General features: G+C 49.3%; 2 protein-coding genes across 6 annotated transcripts in view; both read right to left on the bottom strand.

Annotated features, from left to right (window-relative positions):
• Window positions 1-1,574: 1,574 nt before the first annotated feature.
• SUPT4H1 (SPT4 homolog, DSIF elongation factor subunit) lies at window positions 1,575-6,875 on the bottom strand. Its single transcript, XM_061604912.1, has 5 exons — window positions 6,713-6,875; window positions 4,770-4,876; window positions 3,464-3,519; window positions 2,501-2,554; window positions 1,575-1,900 (listed from the first exon to the last, which is right to left on the bottom strand). Exons 1-5 carry the CDS (start codon window positions 6,779-6,781, stop codon window positions 1,833-1,835), a joined length of 354 nt encoding a protein of 117 aa, XP_061460896.1. The 5' UTR covers window positions 6,782-6,875; the 3' UTR covers window positions 1,575-1,832.
• Window positions 6,876-7,123: 248 nt separating this feature from the next.
• RNF43 (ring finger protein 43) overlaps window positions 7,124-22,664 on the bottom strand; it is a 53,610-nt gene continuing 38,069 nt past the window's right edge. Inside the window, exons 5-11 of one of the 5 annotated variants that reach the window (XR_009759846.1) lie at window positions 19,809-19,910; window positions 18,836-18,991; window positions 16,336-16,438; window positions 13,783-15,243; window positions 12,287-12,381; window positions 10,277-10,323; window positions 7,124-8,110 (exon numbers count right to left, since the gene is read on the bottom strand). Coding sequence is in view for 1 of the 5 variants with exons in the window: in XM_061604911.1 (XP_061460895.1) it covers window positions 12,338-12,381; window positions 13,783-15,243; window positions 16,336-16,438; window positions 18,836-18,991; window positions 19,809-19,910 (1,866 nt within the window). In the remaining 4 variants the exon portion in view is untranslated. Of the gene's footprint in view, window positions 8,111-9,189; window positions 12,382-13,782; window positions 15,244-16,335; window positions 16,439-18,835; window positions 18,992-19,808; window positions 19,911-22,664 lie in introns of those variants that run through there. The other 4 variants (XR_009759843.1, XR_009759845.1, XR_009759844.1 and 1 more) reach the window with 4 other exon arrangements.

Here is a 22,664-nt window from a genome sequence, read left to right on the forward strand (position 1 = left end):
CTACAGTCCCATTTTTCCTCCCCGACTCACTCACCCACCCAAACACTCCTTCCCATAAACAACACACATTTAAACATCTGTAACATCACAGAGTTGGGAGTCCAACAGCACCTGGAGCACCACGGGTTCCCCCATCCCTAGTTTAAAAGGATCTTCCCACCCACACTTTAGCAGGTCTCTAGCCACGAAGATAGAGCCCTAGCTGAAGCCAGCAGAGGTTTGCGATATCCGTCAGCAAGTGCTTGCCTGACAAGAACTGCCCCAGGAGTGGTGTGAAATAAGATTGGGGGGGGACACGCAAGGTATTTTGGGTGCCACATAGCTCAGTGGATAGGGAACTGGGCACATATCCAGTTAGAAGAGCTGCATTCAACTCGCATCACTGCCAGACCCATATTGGATCTTTGGGCAAGTCTTACTGCTTCAGCCTCAACTTCCCCTTTGTAAAATATGGCAAATTGCCAGAGCAACAAATATTAAGGGGACAGAAAAACTTTCCAGACAAGGAATACGACATGAATCAACAGTGGTATCGTGTATTCCTCGAGACACAGACAGAGGGCTCGTTCACACGGCGACTTACTGTGATTGGTGCTACTTGCACCCCCATTTGCATGGTTCACATGATGTTGCAGGCAAGAAGCTAAAACAGTTTCCCCCTTTAAATCTGTATCAACCCAATCCGCAGATAATGGTAAAAGTGAAGGAAAAACCATCTCCACTTCGCTGCATTCTTCCACGTAGGCGCTTTGGTCTGATATTTTTTGCTGGGTGGGTGGATCATCACTTTCAGATACTCCCCTTTCTCTGCCTACTAAACTCTCCATGAATTCCATTTTGTTTCCAGCCACTTCTGACTCGCTCTGTTCTCCTGCATCAGTTTGCTACAGCCTTCCTTTCCACCCCCCTTTCCGCCCTGTTAAGTACATACCTACTTTTTAAAAAAAGGTCCTTACTGCAAACATGTCAGGAAATTAAAGTGACAGACAGAAAGATGGGTGAATGATAATCGGCAATTACCTGCTGAATCTGCCAAACAGGAAAGCATTTGTTTTTTCAAGGCAAGAGGGAAAGGTCTGACAAGGAGTCATGGAGAAAGTGGGGAGACGACACCCATTTTTGTCACCCGACTGCCGCAACCGCTGCCTACTTTGCCTTTCACTCACTCCCCCTTCTAATCAGTTTCCTGTCAATTGCACCCCAAGGCTCTGGGAGAGGCGTGCAATTGACAAGAAACAATTAAACTGACTAAAAAAAACCCCTCCCCTCCATTAGCAAAATTGATACTCCAGAGAGGGTGTAAACATGTAAAACTGGGGGTGGGACCACAAGAAAACAGTGATCCTAACCCTTTTCAGAGGAATGCCAACTAGTGTGAATGGAAAACAACAGATTTGAAGGTAGGAATTGTGAACCTTGAGAATCTATCGCAGTGGCAAAAGCTGCATCTTTAGTATGAAGTTTAGCTCTGATGTGAATGAATGAGAAAGAGGGAGAAAATGTCAACAGTCCACATCAGAACAAAAGCTTGCAATTTGAGTCCAGCCTTCGCCAAAGTCCTCCTGGGATGCAAATTTCTGAGTCCATAACCAAATTTATTAGGAATATTTACAGAAATCATCAATACGTGGAACTGCTGGCACTCCTGTGTACAGTCTCTTGGGAAGGCCTCTCTCAGGATGTGGATGGAGCAGTCAGTCCATTCCTGATCCCCAGCAAAAGCTTCCCCGCCCCCAAAGAGATCATCCTCCCTTAACATGAAGGCAGCTCTGAATGGCAGTCTCTTCCGAAATGGCATAGGATTTGAGGCGGGGGGGAGAGAAGAGCTCTCCTCAGGTCTTTATGGCTGTGTCACGAGACTTATAGGCCACTCCACGGCTCTTCAGCTCCCGCACAATGCCTACAGCAAAGAAAAGCAGAACCTTTGTGAGGAGATGGAAGCAGAAGAAAAGGGCCTGCGTCACTAGCGGCCCTGCAGCTGGTTGCTGCTTTCTCAAAAACAAGAAAAAGTGACTTTCCAAAGTATAATTACATTGTTGTAATGGACATATTCTCTGTATTCATAGCTTTTTAAGTTGCTTTGAGGCTTCCTTGGCTGCGGCAAGACCCAAATAAATTCAATAAACTAGCTAAAGTTTGCCAGAGCCACCTCGTGCTGACCTGCAACAGCAGATGTGGGTGGGCAAGGAGCATTAATAGCCCTGCTGGATCAGATCAAGGTGGGCTTACTTTGTCCAGCGTGCCGTTTTTGAGAGAGGCCAGCAAGATGTTTCTGCTACAACAGGCAGAAAAACAACTAAGTGGTCTTGTCAAGACGCTCAACAAATTTCAAGTGGTCCGGGGGGGGGAGTTTGGGAACGACTGCATTAGGGCATCTGGTGGGCTGCTATAGGAACTGAATGCTGGATTAAACGGGTCCCCTTTGCCCTGATCCAGCAGTCAGGGTCTTCTTCCGTTTGCGAGCGAGGGAAGACTTTCAAGCCCCAGCCCTCCAGGTTACCTTGGGGTAGGCGGCCGGTCACAGACACTGCATACACGCCTGGCTTGAAGTTACCTAGGAGAAGAGAACACTTTTGAGTTATGGTGCCTTAAAGAAGCAGGTTTTCGAAAAGGGAGCCCAAATCTTCCTGGATACAAGTGAAGCACCAAACAAGGGGGCTAATCACTAAAAGCATATTAAAACATCTCAAAAACAAAACATCTTAAAAACACTGTCCCCACTCCCAGCCTGAGCTGCCCTGCCAAGAGAGAAAATGAGCAATCAAAGCCCCCCATGTGCAAAAAGGGTTTAAAGAAACTAATAATAAGGGAGGAATGCCCACCACCAGGTGGGGTGCAACACAACAAAAGGGACAACTGCTAATGATGACACAGAGAGGAACAGTCCGTGAGAGGAGTGGGAGCGAGGAACAAGGTGTACGTAGCCTTGCCCTTACCTTCTATGGTAGTTCCTCACCTTCCCATGGGTATGCCATGATAGCTGAAATTGGGGTGGCATCACCCATGTTCCTCCTTACTAAGTCTCCTCCTAAATAGCTGATATGAACCCAACAAGAGCCCACCAACAAAGCCTCATCTGAATGTCTGCCACCTCCTCCCACATTTCATCATAAGACTGTGATGAAATGCAGACTTCATTCGCCCATGGCTTCGACATCTGCCAACTTGTTGCTGCTTGTTCGCGTTGTATAAGGTGCACCATTATATTACTTAGGATTGTAAAAAAAAAAAAGGTTAGTATGTTGCATTAAGACAACTTGGGAGACCTTTGTTGAAAAGTGGGCCACGCAAACCTTTCAGTGAAGATTTGTCACTTCCACTCAACACCCATACTGGCAGGTGATATTGATTAGGACAGGCCTTGTGGTTGGAGAGGTGAGGGTTGGTCTCCTCGCTAAGGAGCTTTCCAAGTGAGAGGCAGATCGACCTGGAAGATAACTAATTAGGAAGGGGGCAGACTTACTGATTCGCTGCCACTTAGAGACCCAGCTGTCCTCAGGGCTCATCATAGCAATAATGCTGCAAGAGGAAAAGGAGTGTCAGAAATGAAAGCAGATCAAACCTAATGTGCTTATTTTGAGGACTGCTGCATTGGTGCACTTCAGCTCGAAGGGATCCCTCACCTCATGTGTCCACCAAGAACACTAAGCTTGATCACACAAAGTTGGCTTATACCACCAGTCCAGCAACTGGCAGCAACTCTCAGAGGTCTTAAGCAAAGTTCCTTTTTGGCTCTCCAACAGGAGATCCTTTTCACTGGAGGTTTCCATCACCTCGTGTGCAAAGATGTGCTTCACCAAGGAACAGAGCCCTCTCCTCACTGTTCCCTGCATGCTCACGATGTCCACAAAGGATCGTAACACAATCAAAATCAGTTAAGTCTTCCAGCAATCATCAGCACTCTGCTCTCTTGGGGCTAATCTACTAACATGGCTTCTAATCCAGAATTTGCCTGAAGAAATCCCAGGGACATCCTTCCTGCAGAGACAGCAATGAAAACGTAGTACCCAAGTTTTTGTGCCTGAAATCACTTGTTGCATGAGCTTGCCATTCCTAGGCAAAGGAGAGGGCAACTCTTGGACTGCCGTTCTGCTCTGTCTAAGAAGCCAGAGAGCTCAGTTACACAATCCTCATCCAGGGAGTTATCAGGCTGTGAGGAAGACAACCGCTTCTCTTTGCAGGAAGATGTTTCAGGGTACGTCCTTGCCTCCTCTTGTGTACAATTCCAGGTCACCCTCTATCTCTAGAGAACTCAGCATCCTACTTAACATTGCATACCATAAATAATTGCCCTGCTAATGACATGATCATCCAGCGTAAATGAGACACTAGTCAAAAAACCTCCTGGTCGTGTCATTGGCTACCCACAAAAAAAAGACAAAGAAAAAAATTCCCCTAAAGATTGTTATTTATTTTCTAACCTAGAGGTTGCCAATCTTTTTGGGTTTGCGCGCACATACGCAAACTAGAGACACTGTCATGGGCACCACACTGCAACCAGATCTGTTGGCTACAACTGGATGCTCGTTTCAAACCAAATTTCAGCAGGGGGAGGGCTGCGGCATGTCTCCTAAAAGCACCAGGGAAGGCTGTGCAGGCACATGTGTGCAACCCCAGATCTAACCAATAGTTTGGGGCGGGAGTGGGTGGGATTTCTCCAAGTTGCTTTAACTGATTTTAATATTGTGTTTGTATATGGTTGTGTAACCCAGGCAAGGAACTTATGGTGAAAAGCGGGTAAGGAATCCAATACATGAGCAACAACTCACCCGTCAAAGGAAGAGCTAGTGCAGTCATAAACCATCTCCCGGTTCCCCTTCATCTGCAGATAGGAGTCACAGTTGTCACAGCCGTCAAACTCAAACTGGTCAATGGTCTGGAGGAGAAGAAGAAATTAAAATCAGGAAAACTGAGACTCAATCCAGACAAGACCGAGACATTGTTGGTGAACACCTTCCCTGCTCAGATGGTGGATGCTTACCCTGTTCTGGATGGGGTTACACTCCCCCTGAAAGAACAGGTACGTAGTTTGGGGGTTCTTCTCGACTCTTCCTTGTCTCTCGAGGCCCAAGTGGCCTCGGTGGCACGGAATGCGTTTTACCATCTTCGTCTGGTAGCCCAACTACGCCCCTATCTGGACATGGACGACCTCGCCTCCGTTGTCCACGCTCTGGTAACTTCAAGATTGGATTACTGTAATGCGCTCTACGTAGGGCTGCCCTTGAAGACAGTTCGGAAGCTTCAGCTGGTGCAGAACGCAGCTGCCAGATTAGTGACGAGGACCAGTTGGTCTTCGCATATAACACCTGTCCTGGTGCGTCTGCACTGGCTTCCTATTTGCTTCCGGGCGAGATTCAAGGTGCTGGTTTTGACCTATAAAGCCTTACACGGCGTGGGACCTCAATACCTTGTGGAACGCCTCTCTCGCTATGAACCTACCCGTTCACTTCGTTCAGAATCTAAGGCCCTCCTCCGGGTACCAACCCATCGGGAAGCCCGGAGGGTGGTTACGAGATCTAGGGCCTTTTCTGTGGTGGCCCCTGAGTTGTGGAACAGCCTCCCCGAAGAGGTACGCCTGGCGCCTACACTTCCATCTTTTCGGCGCCAGGTAAAGACCTTTTTATGCTCCCAGGCATTTTAATCTTCTTAACTTTTTTAATCTTTTAATCTGTATTTTAATTTTTGTAGTATTTATTTTGTTTTTGCTGTGCTTTTCGTTGTTTGTTTGTATATGTTTTTGTATTTTTATTATGATATATTGTATTTTATTTTGTTTGTTCACCGCCCTGAGAGCTATTTCGCTAAGGGCGGTATATAAATTGAAATAATAAATAAATAAATAAATAAATAAAGCAACTCAAATTGGAACCACTACAGTCAGAGGTCAAGCAAAACAAAGGATTGCTGGAGCAGAAGCCCAATCCACCCTTTCCTCACAGTTCTGGCCTCCTCCTGCCTTCATGCCCCAATTTGTGGGGGGCTAAACGTTGGAAGATTCAAGACAGACAAAGAAAAAAGAGCACTTCTTCACACAGCATGTAGTTAAACTATGGAATTCCCTCCGACATGAGGCACTGATGACCACCAACTTGGAAGGCTTTCAAAGAGGATGAGAAGGCTATTGATGGCTACTAGCCATGACAGCAATGTTGTGCCTCCATGTTTGGTTGCTGGAAACCACGGGGGTGGGGGGGAAGTGCTCCTGCACACAGGCCTTGCTGGCAGGCTTCCCATAAAGGGCATCTGGCTGGCCCTGTGAGAACCGGATGCTGGACTAGATTGGCCCCCACTGGCTTGATCCAAGAGGACTCATCTTATGTCCTTGTTACATGTATATCCCGCCTTTCCTCCTCCAAGGAGATCGAGGTGGCGTACGTGGTTCTCCTCCCTCTCCACTTTATCCACACAACAACCCTGTGAGGTGCGTTAGGCTGAGAGGCAGCGACCGGCCCAAGGCCACCAAGCAAGCTTCACGCCCGAGCGGGGATTTGAACCCTGGCCCCTCCCAGGCCCGAGTCCAGCACTCCGACCACTGCGCCGCCACTGGCGCTCAGTCCACACTGGCCTCCTCCAGGAGGGCTCCCCTGGGAGTCTCCGCCTCCCACGACGCCGTAAGGAACTCCCCTCCCCAGCCCACCCGTGACCCAGGGCGGTGCTCACAGAATTAAAAAGAGGGGCTTGCGCGTTCCCAAACCGAAGCGGACCCCCCTACCTTAACCAGCGAGCAGAGCAGGCAGGCCCGTAGGTGGCGCAGGTCCTTGGGCACCGTCTCCAGAGCCATGGCGACCACCGACCAGCAGCGAACGGAACCAGGCGGCGAAATGAAGAAATAAACAGAATGGATGGGGGAGGGAAGCAGAACGCATCACTTCCGCTGCGACGCGGCACGACTTCCGTCCGCTCTGCCTAACTCAAGCTCTATGGTTGGGCCGCCGCTCTGCCCCCTCTCCCTGTCTTCCTCTCGCTAAGCCCTGCGCGCAGGCGCACCTCAGCGCCAGAGAACCGACTTGCGCTGATCGCTCCTTGCCGCGGCGCGTGGCGGAGGTTGCTATGATGGCGGCCCTGACGCGCCTGCGCGGGACGGGCGCCCCGAGCGCCCCTCTAAGCCCCGCCCCCTGGCCGTTTTGCGGTTGGGAGGGGGAGGGGTTTTTCGCGCCTAAACAAACACAAAATCTCGGCGTAATCCGAGGAAAGTTCCTTAAAACAATTGAATTGCAGCGCTGGAAGCTCTTTTAAAAAAATATCTGTTTTGCACGTCGCCTACGTTACTGGAAATAAGATGTACAAAATACATACCCCCTAAAAAGCACAGAAAGCCCATTGGCTGTTTCCCCGTTTTGTGTTTTATTTCTATTTATTTATTTATTAAAATTAACATACCGCCCCATTTAAAAACAACAATGGCCCCAAATCCCTCTAAGTGGTTTGCATTAAAAGGATCGACGAAACAGTTAAAAACAAGTAATTAAAAACATGTTTAGAACAAAAAACACATTAAAAAGTACTAAAACAGCTCCGTGTCTCTTTATGGCTGTGCATGTTGAGAAATGTAACTTTTTTGCGATAAAAATGAACGCTTTCTCAAAACAGCGAAGGGCGCAGACGCGGCCGGCCCGCGGACAAGTGAGGATGGCCCCTGGTGGTGTCCCCCAAATGCCCGCCGCGGGAGTCGCGCCTGGCCGGGGCCAGCCAGTGGGAAGCGCCGGCAGCGCACCTGGGCAACAAGGGATGGGGAGGAGCTTGGAGACCCATTGGGAATAGGGGGAGGAGCTTGGAGACCCATTTGGGATAGGGGAGGAGCTTGGAGACCCATGTGGGGTATGTGGGGGAGCTTGAAGATCTGTGTGTGGGGGGTGGAGAGGTGGAGCTTGGAGATGGACGGTGGAGAAGGTTGCAAACCTGTTTGGAGCTTGCAGGCACCTTTGTGGTAACGGTTTGGGTTATCCCAGGGGTGGAGAGCCTTCTTTCAGCCCAAGGGCCACCTTCCCTCACAGGCGACCTTCAGGGGGCCACGTGCCAGTGGCAGGCAGGGCTGGAGGCCAAAGTGGGTGCAGCAGTCCTGCCGCGCAAAAGCCAGAGCCTTTCGCGTACCCGGCCCCCATCTCTCCATCTGGGAAAAGCAAGAGATACTGTCACCGTTCAGAGGCATCCCCAGCGAGGCAAAAACACTCAAGGAGAATGAAAAGCAGGTGAGGGGGGTTGCCTGGGCAGAGTCCTGAGGGCCAGATGGAGAGATCTGGAGGGCCACATCCAAACACGGGGCCTGAGATTCCCCACCTCTGGGGTTATGCACTGAAAGACAGCCATAGTCCTAACCTCCCTGAGTGCCATTGTCTCTCTCCTCAAAGCCCTCCTTCGTTTTGCTAAACTCCTGGCTGTCAAGATGCGGGGAGTCAACCCATTCATGCGCTTTCCCAATATTAAATTCAGGAATGGCCTCATCGTGAGGCACAGGCAAGAAGGAAAATGTGGGGGGCCATCAACAAGGTCAGGCAAGGCACTGGACAGATCTGACCCATGCAGCGGAATCCCCTGGCAGAAACCCCCGTGTTACAAATGGAATGTGCGCAGGAGCACCACCGTGCAACTCGTGATTCAGCTGCAGGCTGTTTGGCTTCAGGTCCTCTGCCTCAGGATCCCTGCATTGCCCCCTTCTACACTGCCCTGGTCCAAGGACGTGGCCCTTCCATTGTCCTGTAAAGCAGAGCCACACCATACATTTAAGGGCACATCCAACACATTTGAAGTGCGTGACTTTTCCCTTGCACCCTCTCGTGCTCCGTGGCCACAGAGCTGCAGAATCCACTACAGGCCCTTCTAAGGCTTTGGATGAATCTTGACCCTAAACTCAAACATCTTCCCACGCTCTCCTGGAGGGACCCGCTGGGAGCTGGCCAAGGTCCTGACGTGCCTATCTTTGCCTTTGGACCCTTGACCTTATTACCACTTCCCTTCTGGGCCCCAATCTCCAGCAGAACAGAGGTGGTATTCAGTGCTAGCCCTGCTCTCAGAGCAGGCCCATTGAAGTTAATGGGCATGGCCAACATAGGTTCGTTGAATACAACCCAGAATATTTAGCAGAGGCTGAAGCTGTCCCGTGTGCTGGAGCCCAAGGATTCTGAGAAGAGCCTTCCCAACCCCTCCACCCAGATCCTTCTCCAGTTCTTTCATGCACGTTACAAGCCAACGTACAGAGATTAAAAATAATTTATTTCTGAGGAATGAGGAAGAGGCATCTTCTTGAACATGGGCACCCAATGACTTTATACAGGAGGGGAAAAAATATAACAGCCACATGAACAGCTTTACATGTGGATAAATATATTAGCAAAATAAATAGGTTTGAGCATGTCCCCATATTCAAACAATCTCTTATCTCTTTAGACATAAATATATCGTTTTGCATATGTATGTACATCAACATTATTTCTTCTTGTTTGGTTTACAAAAGTACCCAAGTGCCTGCAACATAGACTCAGGAAATGCAAGTAAAAAGTACAAAAATAAATTCCTTATTCACATTTCAAAGGGTCTGAGGTCTCCAGGAGGAAGGAGCAGACCACCAGGAGTTAAAGGTGTTGGAGGAGGGGGAGAGGTGCCAACACCCCTTTGCTGGTTGCCCGTTTGGAAAAACTTTGACTTGAACTAACACAAATGAGTTTGGGGCTGTTAGCCCTGGCCCACGGCCTGTCGTTTTCTCCCCCTTTGGCTCTGACTGAAACAGACGTGAAGACAAACTGAAATCTGTGCCGTACAAATCCTTTCCGAGAAGATTTCGAAACAGTGAAATAAAGAAGGCAGTGGTTGTTCCATAGGTTGCATGCCTTATAGCTCTAAGGTGCCCCTTTGTTTTTGAAATGTTGACCAGCTCCCCACTACCACCTTTTTGCTCAAGACACCCTCTGGCAAATGCAACTCAAGGCCTCAAAATGATGCTTGTCTGCCTACAATGCTTTTAAGGACATCTCAGGATGGAATGGATCCAATGGATCTTATCACATGCAACTGGTCAAAGGTGCACTTTCCTTGCATTTGCAACTTTCAGAGTAAGCCGTCACCTACAAAACCTGGGTAACGAGGCACCTCCTTTTCCACTAGTATGTCCAAGGTTCTAGATCTCATGTTTCTCTCTGACCCTGCAACACAGCAAAGCTGTGTCTTCTTTGACCAAATTTCTGACTCTTGCTGCTCTGAAGGAAAAGGGACCAGTAAGCAAGCAGGCAGCCCTTAATGGCTTTGTGGTTTTTTAAAAACAATTGGATGTCAGCTTGCTCACCTCTCAAGCAAGATGTCCATGTCCCCCTTTCACTCTTGTCAGGTTCTCTAGAGAAGGACAAAGTTTCACATTTTAATCCTGCAAAGTCCCTGCAATGCTTCAGGAGTTAATGTTCTTATGTATTCAATGGCAACTGAGAGCAGAGCTATGCTTATATCCTAGGCCAGTTCAGCTGTTTTCTCCCCAGAGAATCCTGGGAAATGGTAGCGTAGTGAGCAAAATTACAGAACCCCAGTCTGCACTATCCCTGGGGAAAGTTATTAATTGTTAAACTGGTTTAAATCTGTGGTGTGGACGTGCCCTTCAGGTTCCAGAGGATTTCATTTCTCAGTGGGAAAAATAATCCACGGTTGTACTGCCATTTGCCCCACATGGGCACATTTAAAACAATGTTACCCGCATTCCAAAATATCCTGTGTGAATACAGACACCCATTTACCAAGTGGTGACATGTCACAGCATTTTTGTGACTACTGAGAAAGCAGGTTGTTTGTATCAAGATATTCTGACCAAGCTGCCTGTCTGCATTCACCCATGGCAGTAAGATGTCCCTGCGAAAAACATACAAACTTTCCCTCTTATTCTACCAAATGCAACTCCTCTTCCACAGTTAAAGCAGAATGTGATAGCTTTCCAACGGATTGGATTTGCCACCAATTTGTACATGGATAGAAAGAAATCAAAACTCCACTTGGGAGGTATCTTAGAGGAAGTTTCCATAATATTGTGGTATGAAGCTGCTATTGGGAAGGAGGAGGATTAACAGAAGTTGATTTAAACTCTGTACAGAATTGAAATCTTGGGGCTTCTGCAAAGTCATTTAGGAAGTGTCTAGCTATCCCTCTTTGATGGCTATAAGAGATCCAGTCTCCCAAAAGGTGCTTCCTGTACCCCCAACACACACCAAGTTGCCAGTCTAGGGCCAAAAGTGATATGGGGAGATTGGCGTTTGTGGTAACCGAACTTGCTTGCATGCTGCAACTATAGGGTTAGGGGTCAAGGTGTTGGGCCACCACGCCTCGGTCAGTTCTCAAAGTAGTCCAGGAAAACAAAAGTAGCCATCGATCAGTGCTGCAGGCAAAATGAGTCCCACTCCTTCCCCCCCACCAAGGACTAGTTAAAGCACTTGAAATCTGCAGTTAGCATGAGCTGTGAGCCAAGACTGGGCAAGCCACAATGGAGCTAGGAAGAGTCCCACACAACCCAAAGTGTGAAATTATCCTATGCCACATTGTACCTCTGGGGGAGAAGAGGCAATATGTGCGAGTTGCCCCCATGCAAATAATTTGGTGCAAAACCAAGAACACAAAGAACATTCCCAAGCAGACAGGCCCAGGATGATTCCTCCACAGGACCGTAGCTGGGTGGGAAGTGGGAAGGAATTGGGAGTTTGATCCTTACATCTTACATGAACCAAGACCGCACATATTTCTCATCCACCTGGGTGGCAGAAGGCGCATTCAATGGGACCAGCATGGGCTGATTTGTCTGCATGACCTCAAAAGCGCCTTGCACCCTCCCTGCTTTGTGTGGGGAATGGATTCCTCTCCGGGATTTCCATTTTGGTGTTCAGGGTGGGGATGGGTAGGTACAAGGAATGGCCAGCAGGGCTACCATGTTTACACAGAGTTGTGAAGCAAAGGGGAAAAGCGCACCTTGGGATAAGGTATGCTTTCCCCCCGCCTTGAACTTTGGAACGATTGCACCCCTCCCCTTTCATTATCAACAAGGGTACCAAGCTTCACCCGCCTGTCCTTGGCCCTTTAGTGCATGGAAACATCTTCAAGATGGCACCTTGACTGAACATAGGCAAGTGACGTTGGCAGCTTATGTTTGGCACATGAGTTGCAGGTTAGTCAGGGAATCTGCATAACCATGGTGTTACAAGCGGACTCGTGGGGGATGAGGCAGGGCCTGTGTGAACCGGGAGTAGCTTGCTATGACTGACAGCCACACCACTGATAGAAAAGGGATCTAAGGAAGTCCATTCTCCTCGCTGAATTTCTGCACCGTTTTCAGTTCTCTTAGGCAGTCCAACAATGCACAGATGTTCACTTCCAGTCAAACTGAGTGTTCGTACACATCTGGGATATCTTCTTTAGATCCTGTAATTAGAAACCTAATGTGAGCACCCAGATCGGAAAAATGCCACACCGTTTTATCTTTTGTGGGTCACTTTTCAAATGGCGTCATGTTGACTGAATTTCCCTTCTAATGCACTTGCATGCTAGATGATGATGATGATTTGGATTTATGACCCGCCCTTCACCATTAGGCCCCAGGGCAAGCTGCAAACAATTTAAAAACATGATATTAAAAAGAAAAACACAAGACAGTCAAGGGGATGGGGGGTGTCCTACCATACATGTCACAGGCCAAGGTAAAGAGGAACATTGTTAGCTTCCAGGAAAAACTACACAATGAAGGCGCCAGTCTGTGGGGAGGGAGTTCCACAGTTTAGGGACCCTCACAGAGGGATCCCTCTCCTGGGACACCATTCCCCACATGTTTGAGGGTGGCAGAACTACCAAGAGGGTCCCCTCTGCAGATCTTAACTCCCAAGAAAGTTGTGTAGGGATGGAGATGGCCTTTCAGATACCTGGGCCTAAGTTGCTGATGGCTTTGAACACTAATGTGAGTGACTTGAATTGGGCCCGGAAACAAACCGAGACCCAGTGCAGCTGTTTTAAAACAGAGGTTATGTTGGTCCCAAATGGCTTGTTCCTTTCATGCACTGGTTCCCATTTTGCAGTCGGGAATCGGGTATAAGGAACGTGTTTTGCCAGCCTTCAGTCTGGTCCATTTCCAAGCACAGTTCCCCATGGCTTGGGACCCAAGAATCTGAAGGGTCCTCTTCTCTCACCTGAACCAGTCCTTTTATTAAGATTTTCCCTTTCGCCACATCCCACCACCACGAGAGGTTAAGCTGGCGGTCACTGGGAGAGAGGAGGTGTTTTCCAAGGTGGCGTGCCGATGCTGGTTTCAACACCCTTCAGATGTCGCAAAAACAAAAAAGGCCAGCCCCCAATGGAAACACGGGTGTGTCTTTACGAAGGGAAGGTCTACAGCTTCGTGGCAGAGCCTCTGTTTTGCATACAGAAGGTCCCAGGTTCAATCCCCAGTGGCGTCTCTAGATAGGAGTGGGAAAGGACTCCTGGTCTGAAACCCTGGAAAGCCTTTGCCAGCCAGTGTAGCCGATATGGAGCTAGGCAGTCCACTGATCTGACTCAGCGTAAGGCAGCGTTTCTGAGATGGCACACATTCCATTAAGCTCCATTCGAGGGAGCTGGAAGGACTGCATATTATAGGTTTGCAACTGCTATTGGAGAACAGATGTGTACAAAACCCCAAGACAAGGATGGGGGGGGCTGTGGCCTTCCACATGTTGCTGGACTCAAACTCCCATCATTCCTCACCATTGGCCACGCTGGCTCCTGGGGGTGGTGGGTTATGGAAGTCTAAAAACATCCGGAAGGCCACAGATTCCCCCAAAGGCTGAAGCTTACCCTGAAAGCGTTGCAGAATTTGGCAGTTGAGGTAAGAGCTTGTGTCATTTCCCACGGCATCCAGCCCTGAAGGTTCCCCTGGAAATGTGGGCTTGCCGTCCAATGCCCCCAGTCCGGCCTCCCGCCCCTGAGGCTCCACGACCAAGACCAAGGGCAGCGAGGTGGCAGAATGATGCCTGGAGGGACTGCTTGCTAGGAGAGGCTGAATCTCTGGGGAGCAGCAGTTCCCAGAGGCCGGACCAGGATGGCTGCAGTCCGGGGTCACAGAGGAGTCCTCGGGGAGAGAGACCTGAGAAGTCTTGAGAGGGCATTTCCATTTCCTCCTCCCGGGATGGATTTGCAAACAGCGTTTCTGAGACGGCCATGGCCCAGGAGCACCACTGCCTGCTATGTGGAAGTCAGGCCTATCTGCCCCGGGAAGCTCAGGTTGCCCTTGTAGCGAGCAAGCAGCCTGCCCAGCTAGGGGGGCAGCCGGGAGGGCAGGGTCGCCTTCTGGCAATGGCATTTTCTCTGTCCGTTTTTGCACCTGGGCACCGTGTGATCCCACCTTGGCTCGTGGAGCTTTCGCCTTGCGTGGACCAGGTTCCTGGCTCAGCCTACCGTCTGGACAGCCCACGGGGCTCCGTCCATAATGGTGGTGCCTGTGAAGGTGGTGGTGGTAATGGATGTGGTTACTGGCCAGTGGCGGCTTGCACGCTGCCGCCAAGTCCACAGACCGACGCCGTGGGTCCCTCCAAGGTGGAGATGGCTTGTGTCTGCTTTCCGCGGCTGACTTCTCAGAGCCGCAGAAGGCAAAGGGATCGTAATCGCTGCTCAGGGAGCTACGGAAAGTGGAACAGCTGCCGTGGATGGCCTGAAGGCTGACGTCCGTGCAATTCAGCATAGAATCGCTGGAGGATCCGTGGCACGGGCCTGAACTGGAGTCGCTCCCGGGGCCGTCAGGAAGATACCCGCTGGGCTCTGTGAGATAACTCTCCCCGGAGCTGCTGCTGTGGTGATGCTGATGCCGTCCGTGGCGGATCCCTCGATGGGCAGGGGCAGCCCGACTCAGCTTGGCTGCAAGGGGGGCCCTGAGGCCTTGGCAGGCAGGCGGGTGTTGCAGCCAGCAGGGCTGACGATGGGCAGGCGGGCCCTGCTTGAACCCCGGAGGATCCTGCTGCTGAACTAGCAGGCCTCGGGGAAGAGGAGGCTGGTGGCCACCCCAAGGCTCAAAGCCCACCGGCCTATAGGGCAAGTAATGCATGGTCCCAAAATCCAACTGGGAGAGCTCTGGGGAGTGGAAGAAGGGGTGACCATGGGGGATCGTGGAAGAGCAACTCCTGGGGGACACTTGAGGGAGAGTCCGCGGGAAATGGTACAAAGCGCGTCCCGGGTGCTGCCGAAAGAAACGAGGCCTCTGCCCCACTCTTGAGTTAGGTGGTTCCTCCTGGGAATGCCTCAGTAAAGCAGAGGAATCTCGGTCTAGGGAAGGGAAGAAAGGAACCGGGTGTGATCAGAGATTCTAAGCACCGGCAAACCCACTCCCCGCAAACAGGTAACCCCAGAAGCTTCTCCCCCTTGGGAAACAAGCGGAGCCAGACATCTTCATGATCACCTCTCGGGTTACTTCTCTCCAGAAGCCTGGAGAAGCCTCCAATGGGGGGCAGAGAGTGTCAGGCTAGGACCTGGGAGAGAGCAGGGTTCCAATCCTGGGTGACCTTTGGCCAGTCACTGCCTCTCAGCCTAATCTACCTCACAGGGTTGTTGTGAAGGAAAAGATGGGATATAAATGTGAAAATAACTGATATAAAACTCCTTGTCACCATGTTATCTTCCAGGTAGTTGTATTTGCTCCTGGAACTGCCCGGCATCTTTGGATATGTGTCCACGTGACTCTCATTTAAGGGATGCTAAGCGCTTTGTGCTCAAACCAGGAGGAATTTCTACCCATCCACTTGGAATTCGGGGTTTCACCATGTCAAATTCGCTGAAATGGGTCCGTGGAAATCAGCCACCAGGAGAGGGGGCATTTCCATCAGCTAGTCTCCCTCACAATATGTTCCAGCCCCCCAGGATATACCAGGAATGGCCAGGGCACTTCATCCAGGCTGTGTGATGAGGTCCACTCCTCCCACTGGAGAAAGACCAGTGGGAAAACATCCTGAAGCAGAACACCACACTACAGAGATAAAGCAGCCAGTCAAATCTGATGTTCTGAGGGGTACTGGTTATACCCTTCATTTCTAAATTAGTGACAATATATATGGGGGGGCACTCCACGGCTGAGCCATTGGTGTATGGCTCTGCAGCTGAATCAATGGGTAAGCCCTTGACTGGTCATCTCCTAACCCCTCCTCAAAAGAGCTCACTGGGCAAACCTTAAACCTACATGTTCAGAGGGGGGTGTACCTCCAAATGCCAGTAGCTTGGAAGCATTAGCAAGGGAGGGCTATTGCCTCATGCTCTCCTTGCGGTCTCCCAGAGCGGGCTGGGTTGGGTGGACCTTTGGACTGACCCAGCAAAGCTCTTCCTGGGTTCTTGACGACAGTTTGCCTTCCCCATGCCCAATCTCACCAATGATGTTGAACATGCACAGTGGACAGGTTTGGTGCTGCTGGAGCCAGGGGTCCACGCACTGCCGGTGGAACTCATGCAAGCAGGTGATAATTCGGAGTTCCTGCAAAGAAAGGAAAGTTAGTGGGACAGGAGGGGAGGGGAATGCTTCATATCCAAGGGTAAAGGCAGGCAGTGGTCTGATCTGGGCAGACATCTCACCCCAAGAGCCATGATTCGGGGCACCCTTTCAACTTTGTTACCTCTATGTGAAGCTCACAGGAAGGGCAAGAGAGTGGCTGCCCCCACCCAGTTACAGAGCTCCCTCCCATTACTTCTGGAAGTGTCATCACACCTACTGGGGGCTCAAGGGTCCTGTCAGGAAAGGGTGGGAAAGTGTTGTTCATTTATTCTGTTATAGTGATGCTCGCTTTGATTAACCTCCCCAGATGTTTGGAATGAGTTGGGCACTCAAGAAATAAATTTTCTCTTTCTAGGTTATTTTATTATCGTATCTTTTAGTATTTTGTACACTATTTTCATTTTTTAAAATAATAGAAAGCGCTGTGTAAGTATTTTAAATAAAATGAAACACTGGGGTCTGGTATTTTGGCCATCAGGCAGCTCTTCAATCCCTTTCTGAACCCACCATCTGGAGGGAACAACCTAGAACACAAGCGGGGAAACTTTTTGGCTCCATGAGCCAGATCCTGACCAGGATCTAGCCCCATTGACTACATGGGGAGAGCTGCCCACATGTCATCAAAACGACTGTGGGCTTTGAAGTCCCGAAGTTTAACCTTCAAAGCACCACATGCAGCCTGGGCACTGGATGCATGAGGGCGCTTCCCATAGAGAGCTCCGCTGCGCACCTGATCAGCTTGGTTTCCCTTGCCAATGCACTTCCAGGGCCCCGATGATGCACTGGCAGCTGCGTTTCTACCTGCCTCACCGCTGATGACACGTATGACATCGGGGGGGGGTGAGGCAGGTGGGTGTGGTTCAGGGAAGGGCCTCGCTGGCCAGATTGCAACCCCTGGCAGGCCACGTTTGGGCCAGAAGTTCTCCACACCGGGCTTAGAACCTGGATTGTATCACCATTAGGGTAGCCAGGCTTCCTCATACACAGAGGACTAGACGGGTTCTCTGGTCCCAATCGGGTTTCAAGACAAAGAACCCTAGGAAGGGAGATGGGGGGGGACATCCACAGGCCACCTGGTCACAGCCTTCCCCACTAGGAGGAGGTGGAGTGCAGTGCTATTTCAATTACAGCCCAGTGCCTAAATCTGCATCCACACTAACTGGCAGATGCAAATCCTCTTCTTTTGATCAACTGCAACAGGACAGAAGGTCCTGGCACAAAGGCTGATGTACTGTGCCCTTTTGCCGGATTTATCTTGTTGCAAACTGCTTTGGGAGTCAATCTTTGCTGGAAAGTGGAGTGCAAGTATAATGTGAAGACTGCCAGACACAGTACTCAGGTCAAGAAGTACAGGCAGCGCAGGGTTGACACCCTTCCCACCTTTCCCCATCCCAGTGCTTCTTAAAACAGAGAGCGGGGTTGCTCTCTGTGTGTGCAAGTGTGAGATCCCACCGCTCATGAGGTCATCAGAGTTGCTTCCCAACTGAAGGAGACTCAGGCCAGGGGGCGCACTGAATCGGCAGGACTTCCTTCTTAGCTGACCTGCCTTGTAGTGCAGATCTAATTTGCAGGGAATTGTGCACAAGGCTGTCCCTAGGAGGGTTCGGGGCCCAGTGGAAATCCTATGGTCGCCCCCCTTTAGTCTACCCTCTGCCACCCCTCCTTCTCTTCAAAGCAATGGGGGGCGGCAGGACCTCCGTCCCTCCCAAGCTGACTGGCTGCTTTGCTGCAGCGTTAATAGCGGTGGCCTCTCTCCTCACCCCAGCTTAATTTTTTAATTGCTTTCGCAAGGGAGGGGGACAGCCTTGCCAAATGGATGGGAGGCGCGACAGGCTCTGGCCAAATGGTGGGGCTCCCCGAGGCATCAGGCCTGGGGTGCTTGCTGCATTCCCCACCCCGCCTCCCAGAACAACCCTGATTGTACACATACAGCCAGCCAAGCCGGAGAGAGCCCCCGTCACCTCCTTTGGGGACAAACCAGTTTCGGCTTGAAATGATCATCAGAAGAGCCCTGCAGCAAGAGCCAGATCGGGCCAAAGGGGCCCCCTCTAGTCCAGCCAGATGCCTATGGCAACAGCACACACACACACACAACTCCCAGCAACTGGTCTTCACTCAGAGGCATGCTCATTCTGATGGTGGAGGCCAAACAAAGCTAGCAGCGAGTGACAGCTTCATCCTCCAGGCATTTGTGCAATTCTGTTTTAAAGCCATCCAAGTTGGTGGCCGTCCCAATGAGGTGCTGAAACTGGTTCCCCTCCCACTGTTGTAAAGGAGACGACTGGGGCCTCCTCTTGTGCTGGTCACTGTGGAATGGCTATGGGACAGTCCGCTCATCTGTGGTCATTTATCCCAGGGGCAGAAGGCGGCGGCGCTTACCTGGCCCTCGCTGAACTCCTCCAAGCAGATGGCACAGACAGGGGCTGAGCTGCAGGTGCTGACAGAGTCCCCTGTGGGGGTTTGTCGGTGGCGGGCCTGGTACCTCCGTGTGGCCAGCCGGTTGATGGCTTGTACAGTCTCCTCCTGCACATTAGTCTGGGGACAGATGAGATAGATGAGGAATGAAAAGTCATCTACGGCAGCACACCGCAGGGCTGACTATGGCGCCCATCTTGTCTGCACTGAAATGCATCAAGTTGGACGCAAGCCAGGCTTTTGCACAAGCATGCTGTGAATGCCACGCCCTGCATCATCCAGTGTCTGATTTCCATGACTGATGATGACAAACAAATAGCGCTTCACCCAACAAGGAGTAGTTTTGCTACAATGTCCTTTAAGGTGAACCATCTTTATGTAGGCAATCCTGTGGTCTTCCAGATGTGGTTGGACTCTCAACTCCCAGCAGGCCCAGCACAGCCAATGATCAAGGATGATGGGAGTTATAGTAAAACATCTGGAGGGCCAAAAGGTTAGGCCCTCCTGGTGTAGACAGACAACGGACAGCTGTTGCTTCAGTCTCCTCCTCGAACTTGATCAAGGTTGCAGAAATGGGGGTGCACATATTCTTGTTTGGGGTCAAAGATAAAGACATATTCTAGGAGCTACAATAAGTTACACAGTAAATGAAGAGACTCAAATATATACAAATAGTAACTATGTTATACTAATGTAAAATATTAACAAGATGGACATTCTGCAAACACAAAACCCCAACAGTATTCGTTGAAGCTTGTTTGGGGGCCAGTCTGCTTGAATGTGAGAGGGTGTCCAGGACTGTGCCCTTACCAGCCACATGTGGCTGATCTGAGCAACACAGTAAGGATGTTGACATAGATGGGGGAGTGAGGGGGAGAAGGGCTAGAGAAGCAGTTGGAAGTGTCCAGAATCGGACTGGCCATCGAAAGGGACTTACCTGATTTCGGCTTGGCTGACAACGGGTGCGAACGACGAAAATTAAAACAATGACCAGAACGGTGCTCACAACAGTGAGGAGTATCCAAATATCATAGTCTGGCTGTTGGAGAGACACAAGAGGTTAGGGGGCAGGCACTAAATGGGAAGGGAGAAAAAGATAATGAGGAAGCCGAGGCAAGAGAGAGCCCTTGGACGGAGAGCAGAGCAAAGATGTACTGGTACTGTGTTTTCATAGTGCTGTACTCCAGCCTGTATTTTCGGAGAGGATGGTATATAAATACTTTTATAAATAGATAAAATAAACAAAATATTATTATTATTGTAATAATAATAATATCTCCACAATGACATTATTCTGACCAACATTAGGCATGACTGCATGATATAAACCGTGTAATTTCATTTGTTATTAACAGAGTTTCGCAACATAATTCCTTTGAGTAAAAATTTTTTTAAATGACAGTGGTGAAAATCATTTACCATCAGCAACAAACAGGAAAAGAGGAAGGCAGGCAATCATCACTCGAAAGAGGCAGGAAGGATTAGATTTAGGTGGAATAACTAGAAATTCTGCCCTAGAATATTCAGTTTCAGATTAAGCAGCCTGGAGGGAATGGGAAGAGCCTCAGAACTGTGGTGGAAGTAAAGGGAGTCAGATGCCATCAGCATAAAAATGGTGCTCAAAGTACCAAGAGAAGAATTATAAACAGAACAGATGGCCATTGAGCAAACCCTGCGGGGGCAGGGGGACACGCACAGAGAATGGAGGAAGTGCAGGAAGGTCCACAGCTCCATGGAAGACCATCCGCCTTGCATGCAGAAGGGCCCCGGTTCAATCCCTGGCACGTTCCGCTAGGTCCTGAAACTCTGGAGAGCTGCTGCCAGTCAGTGTCCACAATCCTGGGCTAGATGTACCAATGGTCTGACTCTGTATAAGGCCGCTTCCTATCTTAAGGAAGAGGAGAACCGGGCAGGATGATCGGCTGTTATCACAACTGATGATGCATGGCGCAAGGCACGAGTGAAGCAACACCCTTCTTCTTTTTTTTAACAAAGAGAAGATTGTCAGATGTATGTTAGAGCGGTTTCTGAAGACTAGCAATAAGGATGAAAGCCAGACTGATAAGAATCTAGAAGAGGAGAAGACCAAAGAAAGGTGAGCTGGCAGGAGATGACAGGACCTTCAAGAACCTCAAAGCAAAAAGGAAGGTGCAAGAGAGGTCTATAATTATACAGGCAAGATCTGGATTGCCCCACTCCCTCTCCCAGAAGAGGTGACACAATTGCCTGTTGGAATGAAGAAGGAACAGAGACAGCAGAAAAGGTTAAAGGTTCAACCAAGGTCAGGGAGGACGACTTACACAGGAGGTGAAAGAGTCAAAAGAAGACTGGATCTAGTTCAGACTTCCTTAACCTCATGCTCTCCAGATGTTTCCGAGCTACATCTCCCAGAGTCCCTGGCCGTGTGGACTGAGGCTGATGGGAATGGGAACATTTGGTAGAATTCACACACACCCCTCAGATGGGGGACACAAAAGCCTGCAAACTTTAGCTAATTGTGCCAATTTTTTTAATAAGTTATAGACTGCTCCTCTTTAAATAGATTTGAAATTCAAAGACGCCCAAAACCCGCTGGACCTATTTGCCTGTAACGTGCCAGGCTTTATTCACCAGGGAGGCAGCACAATGCAGCAAATTTCATCCAATTCTGTCAAAAGGAAAAACTACACATTGTAGCTGGGTTTTTTTTTAAAAAAAAATTCCCCTTAATAGTGAAGCGAAGAGGCACAAAACTGTTTTTCCAGATTGGGATCTGGATTCGGCCAGCGCTGAACAGGGCAGCCTCCAAAGCACTTTGGACCAAATCAGGGTATATTCCAAAGCACCAACTTGAGGTCCAAACCGAACCTTGTGCTTGCAAGGGCCCTAAAAAGCAAAATCGTTATAGGAGCATAAAGAGGGTGTAGGTGGGAAGATGCTTAATCTGAGAATTGAAGAGAATCAATGAACGCTTTGGCACAAAAGCAAAAGATTGGCTCACACTTATATATCCAACCGATCATTGCGCTCTGCAGGGGAGAGCCTCCTTCAGTTACCGTCTCATCTGGAGGTACCATATAGGCACAGGATCTTTAGTGTGGCGCTCCTACCTTTTGGAACTCCCTGCTGTTACATATGAGACCAGCGCCATCTCTTTTGTTCTTTTAGCGCCTGTTGAAAGACCTTCCTTTTTTAACAAGCCTTTCAAGCAAAGATCTTTTATCCCAGTCTGTATCTGCACTGGAAATTATTTATACATATGAAATAGTTTTTATATCTGGAATTGTTTTTTAATTCTTGGTATGTAAGGAATTGTTTATACATATGGAATTGTTTTTATTGTCAATGTTTTTACTGGGAAATCACTTCAAGATATTTTATGGGAAGCGATTCATAAATGGAATCAAACAAATAATGAAACTTTGAATCTCAGAAGTAAAACAAAAGGCACTGAAACCTTATCTTTATATGTTAGCCTTCTAGGCATGAGATTGTTTTGCTATTTTAGCTAATGATGCCATCTAGAGATGATACAGTTTTATTTTGTTTCTACGAGCTTGTTTATTAATTGTTCACCCATTGTGGGTGTTTTAAATGTTGCAAGCCGTCTTGGATGGGCTTTTGGGAAAAAAAACCCCAGACTATTAAGTAAATAAATAAGTTTAGCTGAAAGCAACGGGAAAAGATGTAGGAAGAGGAAAAACACTGACACCAAACTTATAATGCAAGTCAAAATAGGAATGAGATTTGTGCCCTGGTCTTTGAGCAGAGCTGAAACAAAAATATATTTAACTACGGGTTACCCAAGGAAGGC

Source organism: Rhineura floridana, chromosome 21 (assembly GCF_030035675.1).
Source record: "Rhineura floridana isolate rRhiFlo1 chromosome 21, rRhiFlo1.hap2, whole genome shotgun sequence".
Classification (NCBI taxonomy): domain Eukaryota; kingdom Metazoa; phylum Chordata; class Lepidosauria; order Squamata; family Rhineuridae; genus Rhineura; species Rhineura floridana.